The 14,445-nt window shown below is 57.1% G+C and overlaps 1 protein-coding gene across 2 annotated transcripts in view; it reads left to right on the plus strand.

Annotated features, from left to right (window-relative positions):
* USP43 (ubiquitin specific peptidase 43) overlaps window positions 1-14,445 on the plus strand; it is a 207,326-nt gene that overhangs the window by 183,839 nt on the left and 9,042 nt on the right. For both annotated transcript variants that reach the window (XM_050919242.1, XM_050919241.1), the window contains exons 9-10: window positions 5,266-5,369; window positions 14,323-14,400. In XM_050919242.1, coding sequence (XP_050775199.1) covers window positions 5,266-5,369; window positions 14,323-14,400 — 182 coding nt within the window. The remainder of the gene's footprint in view (window positions 1-5,265; window positions 5,370-14,322; window positions 14,401-14,445) is intronic.

Raw genomic sequence — 14,445 nt, forward strand, 5'->3', positions numbered from 1 at the left:
TCTTTGACCATTTCTAATCCATGTCATTGCACTCGGGCTGTTTCATCTCCTCCTGTGGAGCTGGAGGACCGATCTGTCACACAGTGCCTCGAGGCTGCCTGGCTCTGGTAGTGCGTGTGCTGAAAATCAAGCCAGTGCCTGGCTGCCTGCTGCAGACTGGTGCATGCCAGGGAAACAAGCTGGGGTATTTTCTGAAGCGCCTGGATCCTCAGAGCGCCAAATAATGTCTTGGGGCAGGAGCATGGGTCATCATCATAGTAACCATGTGCCCTTCCCTGGTACAAGGATGAGTGAACCAGTCCGGCTGGAACAAGAACTTCCACCCAGCACTAGAGCCCACCCAGACCAGCATGCAAGACAGACTGAAGGGGTGATGACGCCAGCTGCCGCTTTTCATGTGCACATCGGCGCTCAGATTCCAAGGCCGGGGTCAGCAGCTCGCAGAGCCCTGTAGCACGGGTGCTTCTCAATGGGGACTCTCTCCACCGGAGTGAGAGAGGAAGGACTTGCCAGTGTGTAGGGTAACTCTCCCACCCCCATTTCTGACCAGATCTAATGAGTCGTTATTGGTATTACAATAGTGTCTGGAGGCTGCAGTCAGGATCAAGGCCGCATTGTGCTAGGTGCTGTACAAACACATATGCCCTGCCCTGAAGAGCTCCAATACTCAGCTGCACCAGCTGTTGGCCACTGGCCCAAAGGGGAATTACAGTTGGTGTGAGAGAGGCCCATTGGTGTATCTTCCCTCACTGGATCTCAGCTCATTTCCCCTTTCTTGGGCTGGTCTGATCCTTGGGTGCTAGGGACAATGGAATCATCAGAGAAATACGGCACCTTCTGAAGGGGTGGAGATGACCATCTCTCTGACCGAGGACAGAGCGCTCAAGCACAGCATTACTGGTTCTCAGCCTGTGCTGGGTCAATTCTAGGAGGAGCTTTGCTGTTTCCAGTCTAGACTTTCCCATCTTCCCTTTCCCTACGTGAAAGCCCCATGTATGTCTGTCCCTCTACAGCTTGTACTGTATGTCCTCAGGCCTTCTGCTGCCCCAGTCCTGACTTTCTTCCTCTGTCTCTGTCTCTGAGCCTTTCCTCCACAGAACCTTTTCTTTGCACCGTTGGCAGATGCCCTCTCCAATAGATCCAGAAACAAGGACTTTTTTGTGCTCTGTGAGGAAATATAGCAAGTGGCCTTGCTGGATCCAGGAGGGCCCAGCTTCAAATCCTCCTCAGTCTAGTCAGGAATGGCGCCTTTCACTCCTTACCCAGACCAGGGACAGATTCATTCCAGAAAATGCAGCTCAAGTCCCATTAACCTTATTTTGCTGGGTTTTCTGCATAGGTTCCTGCATCGCTTCATTTCTCTGTGCACCCATTTCTCTGTGTGTAAAATGGAGATGACACCAAGCCCCAGGAGATTCTTGATGGAAGGGGCTTGCAAAATCCTGGGTAGTAATATCGTCAGGGAAATGTTCCATTCTTTGGTGCAACCGTGAAGATTTGGCAGCTGTTTCTCTCTCCTGCCTCCCTCAGATTGGCACCCACATCCCGTGATTCCTGCTGCATACACCTGAGCCACAACTGCGCAGACCAAGGGAGACTCCAGCCTTCCCAGGGTGTGCACGGGACTGCTGAGGTGCCTTGGGCTTTGTTCAGAAGGGGGAATTTCAGCCTAGTGCCCTAGGCAGAAATGAAATTGGCACCTCTGGGAACTAGGCCATTTGATTAGGTGCCTAACTATGGACTTAGTTACCTGCCTCAGTGACTAGCCTGAGGTCACACCGGAAAAGGACAGAGCTTTCCTGTGCCTCTTCTGCAATCCCCTTAGCAGTGCCCCTCTAGATCTGCCTTGTCTCTGCACATTTCTCCTGGGGGCTAGGTAGAGGTAACTGGAAGAGGACGTGGTTCCGTTGCTGTCTACCCCACCTTTGCATGGGGACTTGTCCTCTGTTTAGTGCAGGTGCGGAGTGATAGACTGGGTAACACACTACTTGCTCTGCCAAGGAGACGGACTATTTGATCGCTTTCTGCTGGTTGGTTTCCTTCATCTAATAGAAAAGCTATTCAGATATTCAGACTGAAAGTACCAGGGGAAAGTGTAACACAGTCACTGCGTCCACACGGGACCATCCCATTCACAGCCTGCTTGGGCAGCAGGAACGCACTCCTCGGTTTTTTTGGACCTTGTTTAAAGTAGCTCCTAGTGCAAACCCGCAGTGCTTCTGTGAGCAGTGGGAGTCTGACGCCTTGTGCGCTGTTGTTGGGAGCTAGCTCTGTGGCATACATGCCCACGGGCTGCAAGAGTTCTTTGTGCATGACTGGGCATGCTAACCAGACTCTTCTTTTGCTGTCATTAGCTCCCATGTGCGGCTGTGCCTGTTAGGTATTCAGAGCAGCAACCACTAGCTGTGAGCCGACCTCAGCACCACCATAATCATGCCAGCTGATTCTTTGGGGCGCACGAGCTGCAGGCTCCAAACTGGTCTCACTGTGTCCTGTTCCCATCTTCCTGGGTGTTCTCTGCTTGCCAGAGTGACCTCTCCAGACACACACACATGCTGTGAGCCAGCAAGGACCTTCCACAATGGCTGTAGGCAACTTTGCCTTCTGGTGTTGGTCTATGGGGTTCCTCACGTATCCTGGAGGATGCTCTGCTAACTCACACGGCCCCTCCCGGTGCAAAGACGATCCAGTACAGCTTCTGTGAGATATGCCCATCCGCCAACTGGGGGATGTGATTGCTTTAATCAAGCTAGTGCCGAGAAATAGCAGCATGGGAGATGGCATGGGCTAGCCGCCCACGTACGCAACTAGGTTCTGGGATGGGATCATCCTTGGGTGGGTAGTCCAGGCCACCACAGCCATACTGCTCTTTTTAGTGCACTGGCTCAAAGCAGAGCTAGTGTGTGTCTGTCTGCCCAAGCTGGGAATGACATCGCCCAGCTGCTGTGTAGACGTGCCCCCAATTCCTGCAGGGAAGGTTTTTGGGGCTTGGAATGAACCGTGGAGCTTCTCTTGGGTTCTTTATGGTTTCTGGGGGACGCGTCTGTTGTAAAGAACCTTCTCCAGCCTGGTGAACTAAGCAGCATGTGCTGGAAGGATAGAGAGCCAGACCCTCCACCCTCTGCAATAGGCACAGCTCCACTGGAGTCAGTGGGTTAAGGAGGATTTGGCCCATGACATGTGTGGAGAATTTGGTCAGCTCAGTCCCATGTGTGCTGGAATAGAGCAGGCAACGTCCCTAAAATACGGCCGACCAGGTGTTTTCAGTGATAAAGGAGCCTTTACGTTTTCTATAAGCTCCTGGCTGGGTTCTGTGCAGGACCTTGAAAGCTATTAAAGGGTGAAAATTGGATTCTTTTCTCCCCTTCTGAAGCCTGTGGGGCTGCACTGGCGTCGCTGAGAGCAGACTGTGTCTCATACCATCTGAAGAATGGCTTTTGACCCTAGTGCATTGATTGTACTATGAGGCGCTATTTATACTGCAGCAAATCTGGGCGCGGGGGATGGAGCGGGAGGTCTCCAGCACCTGTTTCCAGAGGGAATGTGGGAGGCTATGAGATAACAGCACACACTGTTCATATTGTACGTGTCAGTGTCCAGTACAAATATTAACAAATTAACCCTCAGAACTACCTACTGAAGCAGGTAAATAGTGTCATTCTTGTCTCATTAATGGATAAACCGAGGAACCTGCAAACTGTGCCTCATTTTCCTCATCAATAAAGTGGGGAGTGTGAGCCCTGCCTCCCAGAGGGTTGTGAGAGAGAAATCCTTGAGTGGTTGCAAGTGCTTTGAGATCCTGGAAAGGAAGGTGTGGTTTGATTGCTCCCTGTTTTCGCACCCAGGAATGGCCGCGATGCTGCAGGGAGCTGGGCCGGGTAGCTGCTCTGTCTCTAATGCATGTTTAGAGGAACATGCCATTACAAGCTGAATATTGTCACCCTAATGGATTCGTTTTGTCCCCACTTCGGCTCTCATTACAGTCCCTGTCAGAAGGATGCGGGGCCGGCCGGTGGCGGGTAATGAAAGCTGGGATGGATTGGCTAATGAAACGCCGAGAGAGCTCATTCTCATGACAAAACATCATCACTGGGGGAGGGAGATGGCCACAGATGAATCCGCTCATGTGACAATGGGGAAACTGTAAGCAGCGCAGGGGGAAGGGCTGCGAAATACACCTCTGTGCCATGCCTGCCCCAAGACATCACGAGTGAGGGCGCTGTAGAGTCCATCCGGGGGCCCATCTAGCTGAGCAAATGGTTTGGGGCACTTACTTTGGCTTCGCTGTATGTGGGCCCCCGCCGGGTGATGGCTGTTCTAGCTGTAATCCGGTAGCATCCAGAGGTCCCAGCCGAGCCAGGTGCTTTACAGACACACGGCCACAGTCCTTGCCATGAGGAGCTTGCAGGGGAAACAGAGACACAGAGATCCCGTCCTAGTTCCTAGCCACCAGTCCCCACTGGGATGGGAGGAGCCACCTTGTGTTTGGCCCATTTTCCAAGTGACTTTAGGACTGAGGAGCAGTGCCAGGCTGGCCCAAAGCAGCGAGCGAGGTGGGAGAGACTGTGTCTCATTTGTCCAGTCCTTAGCTTTATCCGCTGCCACCTGGGCACTGCCGTTGCTTCGCCTTCTTACCCCACACCAGCTCAAGTTCACTTCCCTAGTCCAGCCCTGCCCGCGGCAAGGCTCCCACTGATTCCTGCAGGGCCAGAGACCGGAGTGAGAGCTGATGGTTCTGTCTCTGCTCAGCAGAGGCTCGGGTTGCCGCTGGGGGTCGGGAGTGAAGAGCATTGGCAGAGCTGACTGAGAGTGCTAGGGCGGGAGCAGTTCAGAGTGCCGGGGATTGTCTGAGAGGCACTGGCAGAGCTGTGTGTGGGGGCCCATGGCTCCTGTCGGCAGGAGTGCTGCAGCTCGGGACAGCAGCGCATTGGCAAATTTACAGGGGGGCCCAGGGGAGAAATCCTGCTCAGTGTTGAGGTGCACTGGCCCACATGTGTGGGGCCCTGGGCTGGACTAGCAAGTGGGGCTGCAGGGCAGCCAGGAGGGATGCTAGCAGAGAGGTGTGAGAAGCTTGCACAGAAGCTGCAAGTATCTACAACCTTTGCAGCACAGTACTGTTCAACCCCTGCCCTCCCCACAAGCACCTCCTGTTCCCACTTAGCTCCGTGGCCCTTTATCAGCCCCAGTGTCAGACGCTGGCCGCCTGGGGTCAGGGATCCACTCACCAGCTCAGGGATTCTGACCCTTGGGGCTTCTCTTTTGCAGGGCGTGGGGGACCTGTTCCGGGTGCGGGTTGCCGGGGGCTCCGTGGCATGCAGCTACCTCTCCCCTCAGGACAGCAGGCCGCTCTACCACCCCGCTGTCGACAGGTAAGAGACCTCCCTCGCCAGGACAGGGCATAGGAGCAGCTGACCAAGCAGGGATGGGTCTGGAGCCCTCACTGTCTCCTCCCTGCATAAGCCTGGCTGCTGATTTGTGAGCTGGATACTCCCAGCCCCAGCAGGGTCTCCTGGAGCGGGGTGCTGGGGTGCATGGCTACCCCCTGCCATGGGGGAAGCCACGGGCCTGCTTTCATTTTGAGAACCTGGGCTGTGGGGCCAAAGAGGCAGTAGCCAGGCCCAGGCCTAGGGGGCAGAGGGACCATAGCCAGGACCAGGTCTAGGGGACTGAGGGACCATAGCCAGGGCCAAGCCTAGGGGGCTGAGGGACAATGGCCTTGGCCAGGCCTAGGTTTCATATGAAGTGAGACATGCAGAATACATGCTGCTCCCCAACCAACGCTGGGCTTTCTCCTCCTGCATGCACTTGCTGCCACGTGCCTCCTCACCCGAGGTTTGTGCAGACGTCCTAGCAGGCCTCCAGGCTTCCGATGAGCAGTGTGTGAGTGTCACTAGTAGGCACTCCGTCAGGCAGTTCCTTCTTTCTGAGTGCCTCAGATGTATTTCCCACTGCGTAATGTCATCAGCTGTCCAGGGCGTTGGTGAGAGCGCTGCCCTCTGCTAGGCGCGATCAGAACTGCTCAGCTTTGTGTCATAGGCCCCGAACTGCTAGGCGCTCATAAAGATTCTCCTGTAGCTGGAATGCAGGGCCTGTGCTGCAGGAAGCAGCAGGATCCAACTTCTGTTCCTGCTGCCCCGTCAAGCTGCGAGTGCCCATAGCATGCAGCGTGGTGAGGCCCATGAAGGCCCCTCTGTGCGTGGATTTGTTGTGGTATTCATCTGGAAGCATTTCTTGCTGTCTTTGCTTTGTGGCAAGAAAATATTGCCTTTGGCTCCTTCCGCAGTCAGTGCCCAGCTGTATTTTACAGTCTGATGCCCTGGAGGCCACTGGCACTTTCAGCCTGGGCTCAGGACTTTAGTCTCCCACCATGGCTAGAGCTTGCCCTCAGTGGAAATCTCAGCTCTGCTCCTCGCCAGCCCCACCTGATGGGAGCAGCAGCAGGCCTGGGAGACCCACCGTCAGCCCCTCCAGCAACAGGATACTTGCCCCATGTGTCTGAAGAGGTTCATTGTGGCAGCACCAGCACACTCCCATCAGGCCATTGCATGCGCTGCACTCGCTGCCTGGGAGAGCCGGCACCATCACTATGCTGCGCGGGCCCTGGACTCCACAGGGCACCTCCTCACTGCCCCTGGCACTCTGCGCTGTACATATCGATCCTTGTCACCAGCTCCCGGCAGCTGGGGCCGATGGTTTTGCTGTCGTGCGGTTGCCATGGCTGTTCCATTGGCACTGGTTGCATCTCATTGGTGCATCCGTCAAGCAGAGTGTCCCTCAGAGCTGGGTGCAGGCTCCCAGGTGGGAGATGGAAAGAACATGAGCAATTTGTCTTTGCTGCCTGTTCGTGGTGACCCCATGTGGGGGTCAGCAGTCTCCGTCTGACGTGAGAGTGGCGTCACGGGGAGCTGTGGTAGCAAACGGGGGTCTAAAGGCTGATGTAGTGGAGTGGCAGTGTGCAGTAGGAGTTACACACCCAAACAGGGGTCAGGAGAGGGCCTTTCCCTAGGTTGGCCACTGTCTCCCCATGTGACTGCAAGCAAGTCACCCACCTCTCTGCCTCAGTTTCCTGTTCCATATGGGGGTTAATGATGCTGCTCCATATTTGCAAAGCACTCTTAGATCTACAGGCAGAAAACACCCTGTAAGTGATCAGCACTTTTGTAAACTGTTCCCATTCTGAGCTCAGGTAGGGCACTGGTCAGTTTCATGCTGTTTCTAGTCAGTTTCCTTTCCCAGTTCCCATGCCCTCCTGGGGCTGCTGGGTCCAGATCCCCGGCACGGCCGGGCGAGGCTCCAAACTCTGCTCCTTGGTATGTTGTGCTAACAATAATGTCACGGCCCCTGCCCTGCTCTTATCTGGCCTGGTTCCCCAGTGCTCGGCACCCACCCCTGGGCTTGGACGGCCAGCGGAGCTCAGTTCCCATTTAAGCACCTAAATAAGCAGCCAGGGTTTGGGAGCGCTCTGCACACTGCGTGTTGAGCTCTTTTGAGGACATGGCCATAAGTGTTGCCAGGGGAGCTGCTGGGTGCTGAACATGCCTGGAAATCTGGCTAGTCGCTTCCCCTGTCCCTTTTAGGTCCCTGGTGGTCGGCAGTGTCCTTTAGCAGATGGGGGAAAGGCAGCGTGAATTCTGTGACAGCGGGGAGGCAGCTTAGCACCCAGCACTGGCCAGCTCCCCCGCTGCCCCAGTACATTTTGGCAGCTGGTTTCTCTTATCTGCTTAGCTTTGCAAGAAATCTGGGGATGGAGGTAATTGGCCTCCACTCCATGTCCTGAAATCAGCGCCCACCTGGAAGTTCCTGTGTAACATTGCTGCCCAAGGCATGTACTGAATCAGCTGGCTGGCTGTTACTGATGATCCCTGCTAAACTGCAATAGGTTCTTGTCCTCTCTGCAGCCACTAATTAAGCAGGGAGAAATTGCTGCTGTGTCCTGTACCTGCCTCACTCTGCCTATAAATACACTGTGACGGGCATCAGCGTTCTGGGGAGGAGACGTCAGGCAGACGGCTGAGTTCAGCACAGCTCCTCCACTCCAGCACAGCTCTTTAGTTCTTCTAGGCAATGACTTGCTCATTCCAGGTAAACTTTTATACTCGGCCTGGCAGCTGGGATGGCCAGCCATGATTTGTGGTCCCAGTGGGGATCCCTCTGCAGCTACTGCAGCACACACAATAGGATACCAGCACTGACAGACAAGCTCTTCTCTAGCTAGCGTAGGGAGGGAGGCAACTATGATCCACTGGGCACAGGAATTAATGCTGCCACTGGGTCAGCATTGGTGGTGGTGTTGTACAGTATACAATGATCCTGTCACACTAGTGCCTTTGCACTGCTGTGTTCTCGAGGGATCCTGTTGCACTACTGCCTTTGCACGGCTGCATTCTCAACTAATCCTTTCACACTAGTGCCTTTGCACCACTATATTCTCGAGTGATCCTGTCGCACTAGTTCTCTCTCACCAGCATCCTCGTGAGCACCTCCCCCTGCAGCCCACAGAACATTTGGAAATGGGCCCAGGAATTATTAATGCCTCCCTCCTCCTAACTCAGGTTCTGTCCCTGATAAAGTTCGGCTGAAGTCTCTTCGGAAGCAGGGCGCAGATTCGGTGCTGGCAGCGTGTGCTGGTCGTGTGTGAGTGGCTTGGGGATTGTAATCACAGTTGCTAGCAGCCCAGCTGGGGGTTGCTGGCTGGCTGCAGGGTGGTGGAGCCACGCTCCGGGGAGATAGGATCAGAGGTGGAGGTGGGGGATGAGCCTTTCAGGGGAGAATTCAAATGAGGCAAAACTCAGTTCTCTGGCTAAGCTCCAGGGAGTGCAGTGCCAAGGGCCTTCTGCTGGCCATGCCGTGTGTCCAGTGCCCCCAAGCTGGGTCTGGCAATGCACACTGGTCTCCAGCAGCAAGAAAAGCAGGCAGGGTTGTGTGTATCAATGGAGATCAGGCCCCACGTGCTAGGAGCTGCACGTAAAACCTACTGAGAGACAGTCCCTGCCCCACAGTCTAAACTGGATGGGAAGACCCATGAAGGACCATTATCCTCATAGTACAGCTGCGGACAGGGACTCTGGGGAGCTGACATGACTTGCCCCAATTGAGATAGAGGCAGGAACTGGATCCTGTTCTCCTGAAGCCCAGCCCAGAGCCTCAGCCACGAGACCTGCCTTCCCCTCTGGACAAGTTGCCCGCTTTCCCCCACTATTCAGGTGGCTTCCTCCTCTGGCTCCCTGTGGCCGGTTAGAGTCATCTGACCTGTGGCTGCTCTCGCCTTGCAGGGCTGCATGGAATGGCTAACCTCCTTAGGCACTGCCAGGCACTGAGGCAAGCGGCTATTTTGCACTGGGGACAAGCCACTCTTCCTTGTCTGGCAGCCCTGTCTAGCTCTCCATGTCCAATGTGCCCATCACTGTGGCATCGGCACCTCGCCAGTGTCAGGCTAGGCTTCCCTCTGCATGCTGTGCCTCAGCGGCTCCACCAAGGAGACATGTGGTGTGCAGTCCCGTCCCCATGACAGAGCCAGGCGGGACTCGTGTGCGCTAGGGAGAGGCGTGCGCTCTCCAGGAGGTGGGGAGCAGGGGATTCATGCAGCAGGGCCATGTCTCGGGAGTTCTCGTGTCTGGGTCGCTGTTCTTAAGGGATTTCAGAGATCAGCCCACCCACACCCTGTGTCATGCTTGGCAGCAGAGCCAGGGTGTGCAGCCCGGGAGCAATGGGTGATGGGCTGGAGATCACCCAGCAGCAGCAGCAGCAGCAGCAGCAGCAGCTCCTGTCCCGTGGGGTTTGGCTCAGGTTTGGCCTGGCTCCCCGCCTCATGACAGAGAGCGGACGGGGCAAATTTGAGCGAGTGCTGTTCTCACCTAGCACACAGGGCCCAAGCACCACGCTCCCCATACGCTGTATCCCAACTCCCAGAGCAGGGAGCCAACCCCAGCCCCGTGGGACAGGAGTCACCCCTGGCAGCCTCGCTCTCCGGCTCCAGGTGAACATTCACGTCCTGTGTCTCCTGTTGTCAGCTGTGTAATATGCTCAGTAAAGTGCCGTGCGCGGACTAACAGCACCAGGGCCCCTGCCCTCTCCTGGCCCCGCCGCTGGCTCAGGACCGCTGGAGCGGCTGGCAGGTGTGAGGGGTGTCACTGTCGCTCATGGGGGCTGGGCATGGCTGAGGGGAGTGGATTTTAGAGGCTCCGCTCCCCTTTTCCATGTCAAACACCCTGCCTGCAAACTCCATCAGTCTCCTCCAAGTGCGGCCACGGGGTGCACAGGACCAGCCTGGCCACATGGGGCCTAGCACTTGGGCACCTGCTCGGTCTGCTCCTGACAACGGGATGTGGGAGCAAACCTCCATCACCCCCAGAGGACCCGCTCGCCCTGCCAGCTCCCTCTTGGATGATGGAGCAAGCGGCTTGTCTGGGAGGAGTCTGCCACCTACTGGCCCTTCTGGGGATTACACTGCAGCCTCTACTTCCCGGTCAGGGCTGCGTTGTGATGAGGGGGCCGTGGTAAACGGGGTTTCTCCACAACTCTGCTCCCCGTCTCCTGTCTGCCCCATCACAGCAGCTTGGAGCTTCTAGTGTGGGAGCCTGCCCTGTGCCTCCAGCTGTCCTGAGGACGGGGCACAGGCCTTTAGGTCACTGAGAACTAACATAGGCACGGACCAGGGCTCCCACACAGGCCCCCACATCCCCTGTGCTCCGGGCATTCTCGTCTGGTCGGTGACAGCAGCTGGTCACACAGCCGTGCCAGACCAGGGCCCAGTGGAGAAGGCAGGATGGCCGCCTGCTTACTCCGGCTCCTGTGCCCCATGGAAGTTGTCTCCCCAGCACATCACTCCCTGCCTGGACTTCGCGGAGACCCAGTAGAAGGGATCCAGCTGCATATTTATAAACCACTCTCCTTCCTGGTTCATCGCATCTGAGCCAGCGGGATAATAATTATTATTCATTATTATTGGTACCATGGGTGTGCTTAGGGGGCCCCCCGTCCCAGATCAGGACGCTATCATGCCAGGCGCTGCACAAAGGCACAACAAAAAGATGGTCCCCACCTCAGAGAGCTGACAGTGCAAGGAAGCTGTGCCTCTCACTGCCCACTCAAGAGCCTGTTTCTTCTCCCTCTTCATGTGTTTTTCCCTGGCACTTCATCTGAACGCATCCATCTCCCATGACTCTTCTTCACGTTACTGTACACTGATGCAGTGCTAGTAACTTACAAAGATGGTCCCTGCCTCCAAGCCCTGGCAGTCTGACAGCAGTCCAGGGGAAAGAGGGTTTGGGCATTGGCTACCCTGGTGGCGAATGCAGGATGGGTGGGGGGATGGATAGATGGATATGAACAGAAGGCAGGAAGGGTTGATTCGGGCAGGAGTTGGGAGCCGCATTGCAGGCGAGGAGAGCAGTGTGAGAGCAGGCACAAAACCAAGCCGACACACACACTGAGGGAAGAGGACTGGGCCCCATGGTGTGTTGTAATTGTATGCTATCACTTTAAGAGCTGGGTGGAGGTGACATTCCTTATCCTGCTTGCAGCCTACAGGGCTCTGCAGGGAAGTCAGCCATGCAAGTCAGTCTGGGAAGAGCTAGCCTAGAACAAGGTGGGTGAGCGGAGCCTCACTGTCTTCGGGAGCAGCCTGCTTTGTCTCTCTCTGGTTTTGGTCACTGGATGTTATTGGTCTGGATTCTAAGAAACACAGTCACTTTACAGTGCAACCCTCCAGCAGGGGCATTTGGTGTTTTTATCTAAAGTCTCTGTGTGTATGCTGGGACACCACAGGCAGGGCATAGGGAGTAGGAGGAGCCCAGGGGCCATGCAAGCGGTGACATCAGGCTACATGATACCCAGCATGCGTTCCCCTGCAGCACCATTGTGGTCCTGCAGTGCTACACTGGCTTGTGTGACGGATCTCTCTGAAGTGATGTAGGGTGGGGGCCAGGGAGAGAGGGACTCAGGAGACCTGGGTTCGAGTCCCAGCTCCAATCTGTTGGGTGAGCCTGGCCATAAAGTTGGAAGGATTAGATGGTTATCAGTAAATGTTGGCAACCATTGCGTTCGCTGGACACAGACAAACTGACAAATAAAAGATTGATTTGTACAGACGAGCAGAGAAAGAAAACACTGCTAGAGAATGTATTAGTGTTTGATCTAAGGAGTTTCCTTTGTATACCTTGACAGGTGATGTGTAAAGTGCCAAGGGGTCTGTAATGACCCCCCAGAAGTCAGGGTGTTGCTGGGATGGCTCCTTAAAGAGGCAGCACCTTGGAGATGATCATCTGTCTCTAAGCAGGCTGCGGGCTTGGCGTCTGTGGCTGGAAACCCGCCTTTCAGCTTCCCAGAGATGGTGCTGGCAGAGCAGAGGTCTGGGAGGTTGGCAGTGTATGGAACCCCTTTGCTGCAGCAGTCTCCAGGCTGCCACGGGGTGGGGATAGGGTGACCAGGTGTCCGGTTTTTGGCTGGAACATCTGGTCGAAAAGTGACCCTGGCGGCTCCGGTTGGCAGTGTTCAGGCAGGCTAGTCCCTACCTGTCCTGGCACCGCGCTGCGCCCTGGAAGCAGCCAGCAGGTCCGGCTCCTAGGCGGGGGTAGGGCCCATGCTGCCCCTGCCCAGAGCACCGGCTCTGCCAGCCAATGGGAGATGGTGGGGGGCTGTGCCTGAGGGTGAGAGCAAAGGGTGGAGCCTCCCCCCTCCCCCCAACTAGGACCCAGACCTGGTGACTACTTCTGGGATACGCGCAGCGCGGTGCCAGGACAGGGAGGCAGCCTGCCTTAGACCCACTGCACCTCTGACCACGAGCTGCTTGAGGTAAGCCCACACCCCAACCCCCAGCCCTCACCCCCCCTGCACTCCAACCCCCTCCCCCAGCCCAGGGCCCCCTCCCACACCCTGAACCCCTCATCCCAGCCCCACCCCAGAGCCCTCACCCCCTCCCGCAACCCAACTCCTTGCCCTAGCCCGGAGCCCACCCTGAACCCCTCATTTCTGGCCCCATTCTGGAGCCCACACCTCCAGCCGGAGCCCTCACCCCCTCCTGCACTTCAACCCCCTGCCCCAGCCTAGGGCCCCCTCCCACATCCTGAACCCCTTATCCCAGCCCCACCCCAAAGCCCTCACCCCTTCCTGCACCCCATCCCCCTGCCTCAACCCACAGTCCCCTCCCACACTCCAAATCCTTTGGCCACACCCCCCAGCCTGGAGTCCCCTCCTGCATTCCAAACCCCTCATCCCCAACCCCACTCCAGAGCCTGCACCCCCAGCCAGAGCCCTCACCCCCTCATGCACCCCAACTTCCAGCCCCAGCCCAGAGCCCACCCTGAACCCCTCATTTCTGGCCCCATTCTGGAGCCCACTCCTCCAGCCGGAGCCCTCACCCCCTCCTGCACTCCACTCCCTACCCCAGCCCAGCGCCCCTTCCTACACTCTGAACCCCTTATCCCAGCCCCACCCCAGAGCCCTCACTCCTTCCTGCACCCCCAACCCCCTGCTTCAACCCATAGTCCCCTCCCACACTCGGAATCCCTTGGCCCCACCCCCCAGCCTGGAGCCCCTTCCTGCCCCACCCCGGAACCCGCACCCCCAGCCAGCGCCCTCACCCCTTCATGCACCCCAACTCCCTGCCCCAGCCCAGAGCCCACCCTGAACCCCTCATTTCTGGTGCCGTCCTGGAACCCACACCTCCAGCTGTAGCCCTCGCCCCCTCCCGCACTCCAACATCCTGCCCCAGCCCAGTGAAAGTGAGGGAGGGTGGGGGAGAGTGAGCCACCGAGGGAGGGGGAATGTTGTGAGTAGAGGGCGGGGCCTGGGGAAGGGGCGGGGCCTCATGGAGGCGAGGGGCTAGGGTGTTCCGTTTTGTGTGACTAGAAAGTTGGCAACCCAAGATGCAGAAGGGACTTTGCAGAAGCCCCAGGCAGCTGCTAACAAGCCATGGTGCTGGTCAGGGCACGAGGGCTGACAGGGAAGGGAAGGGCAGCTCCATGCCATGCTCCGTGCCCTACGGAGCTGCCTGCAGGTTCTCACATGATGGCTGCAGGGCCTGGGGGAGGAACAGAGAACTTGCTGCCCGACAACACCTGTAGCTGCCTGAGCCCTGCCGGCCGGGCCCGTTTCCCTGCTTCATGCCCCACCAGTGCGGGGAAGACAGTGGGTGAGGGGTGGTGCCCTGGTCCTTCCCCTCCGGCACCCAAGGGGCTCTGGGAAGTCTCTGCTCTCTCATGGGGGATCAGCCCTTACTAGCAGGGTCAATACAGCAACCCTCAGGCTTCCCTTTGGGCCTGGGCTGGCAGCTACGACCCGGAGCAAGACCCCTCCCACTAATGCCTGGCCTTGTTCCAGCAGAGCGCTGCAGTTTGGCGGCCTGGGTGGCCCCCCCCATGTGAAGCTGGTGGTGGAGTGGGACCTAAATGCCAAAGAACGGTGAGTCCTCAGCGCCGTGGAGGCTGTTCCCAGCAGAGGCAGGGG

This window comes from Gopherus flavomarginatus, chromosome 12 (assembly GCF_025201925.1).
Source record: "Gopherus flavomarginatus isolate rGopFla2 chromosome 12, rGopFla2.mat.asm, whole genome shotgun sequence".
Taxonomy (NCBI): Eukaryota; Metazoa; Chordata; order Testudines; family Testudinidae; genus Gopherus; species Gopherus flavomarginatus.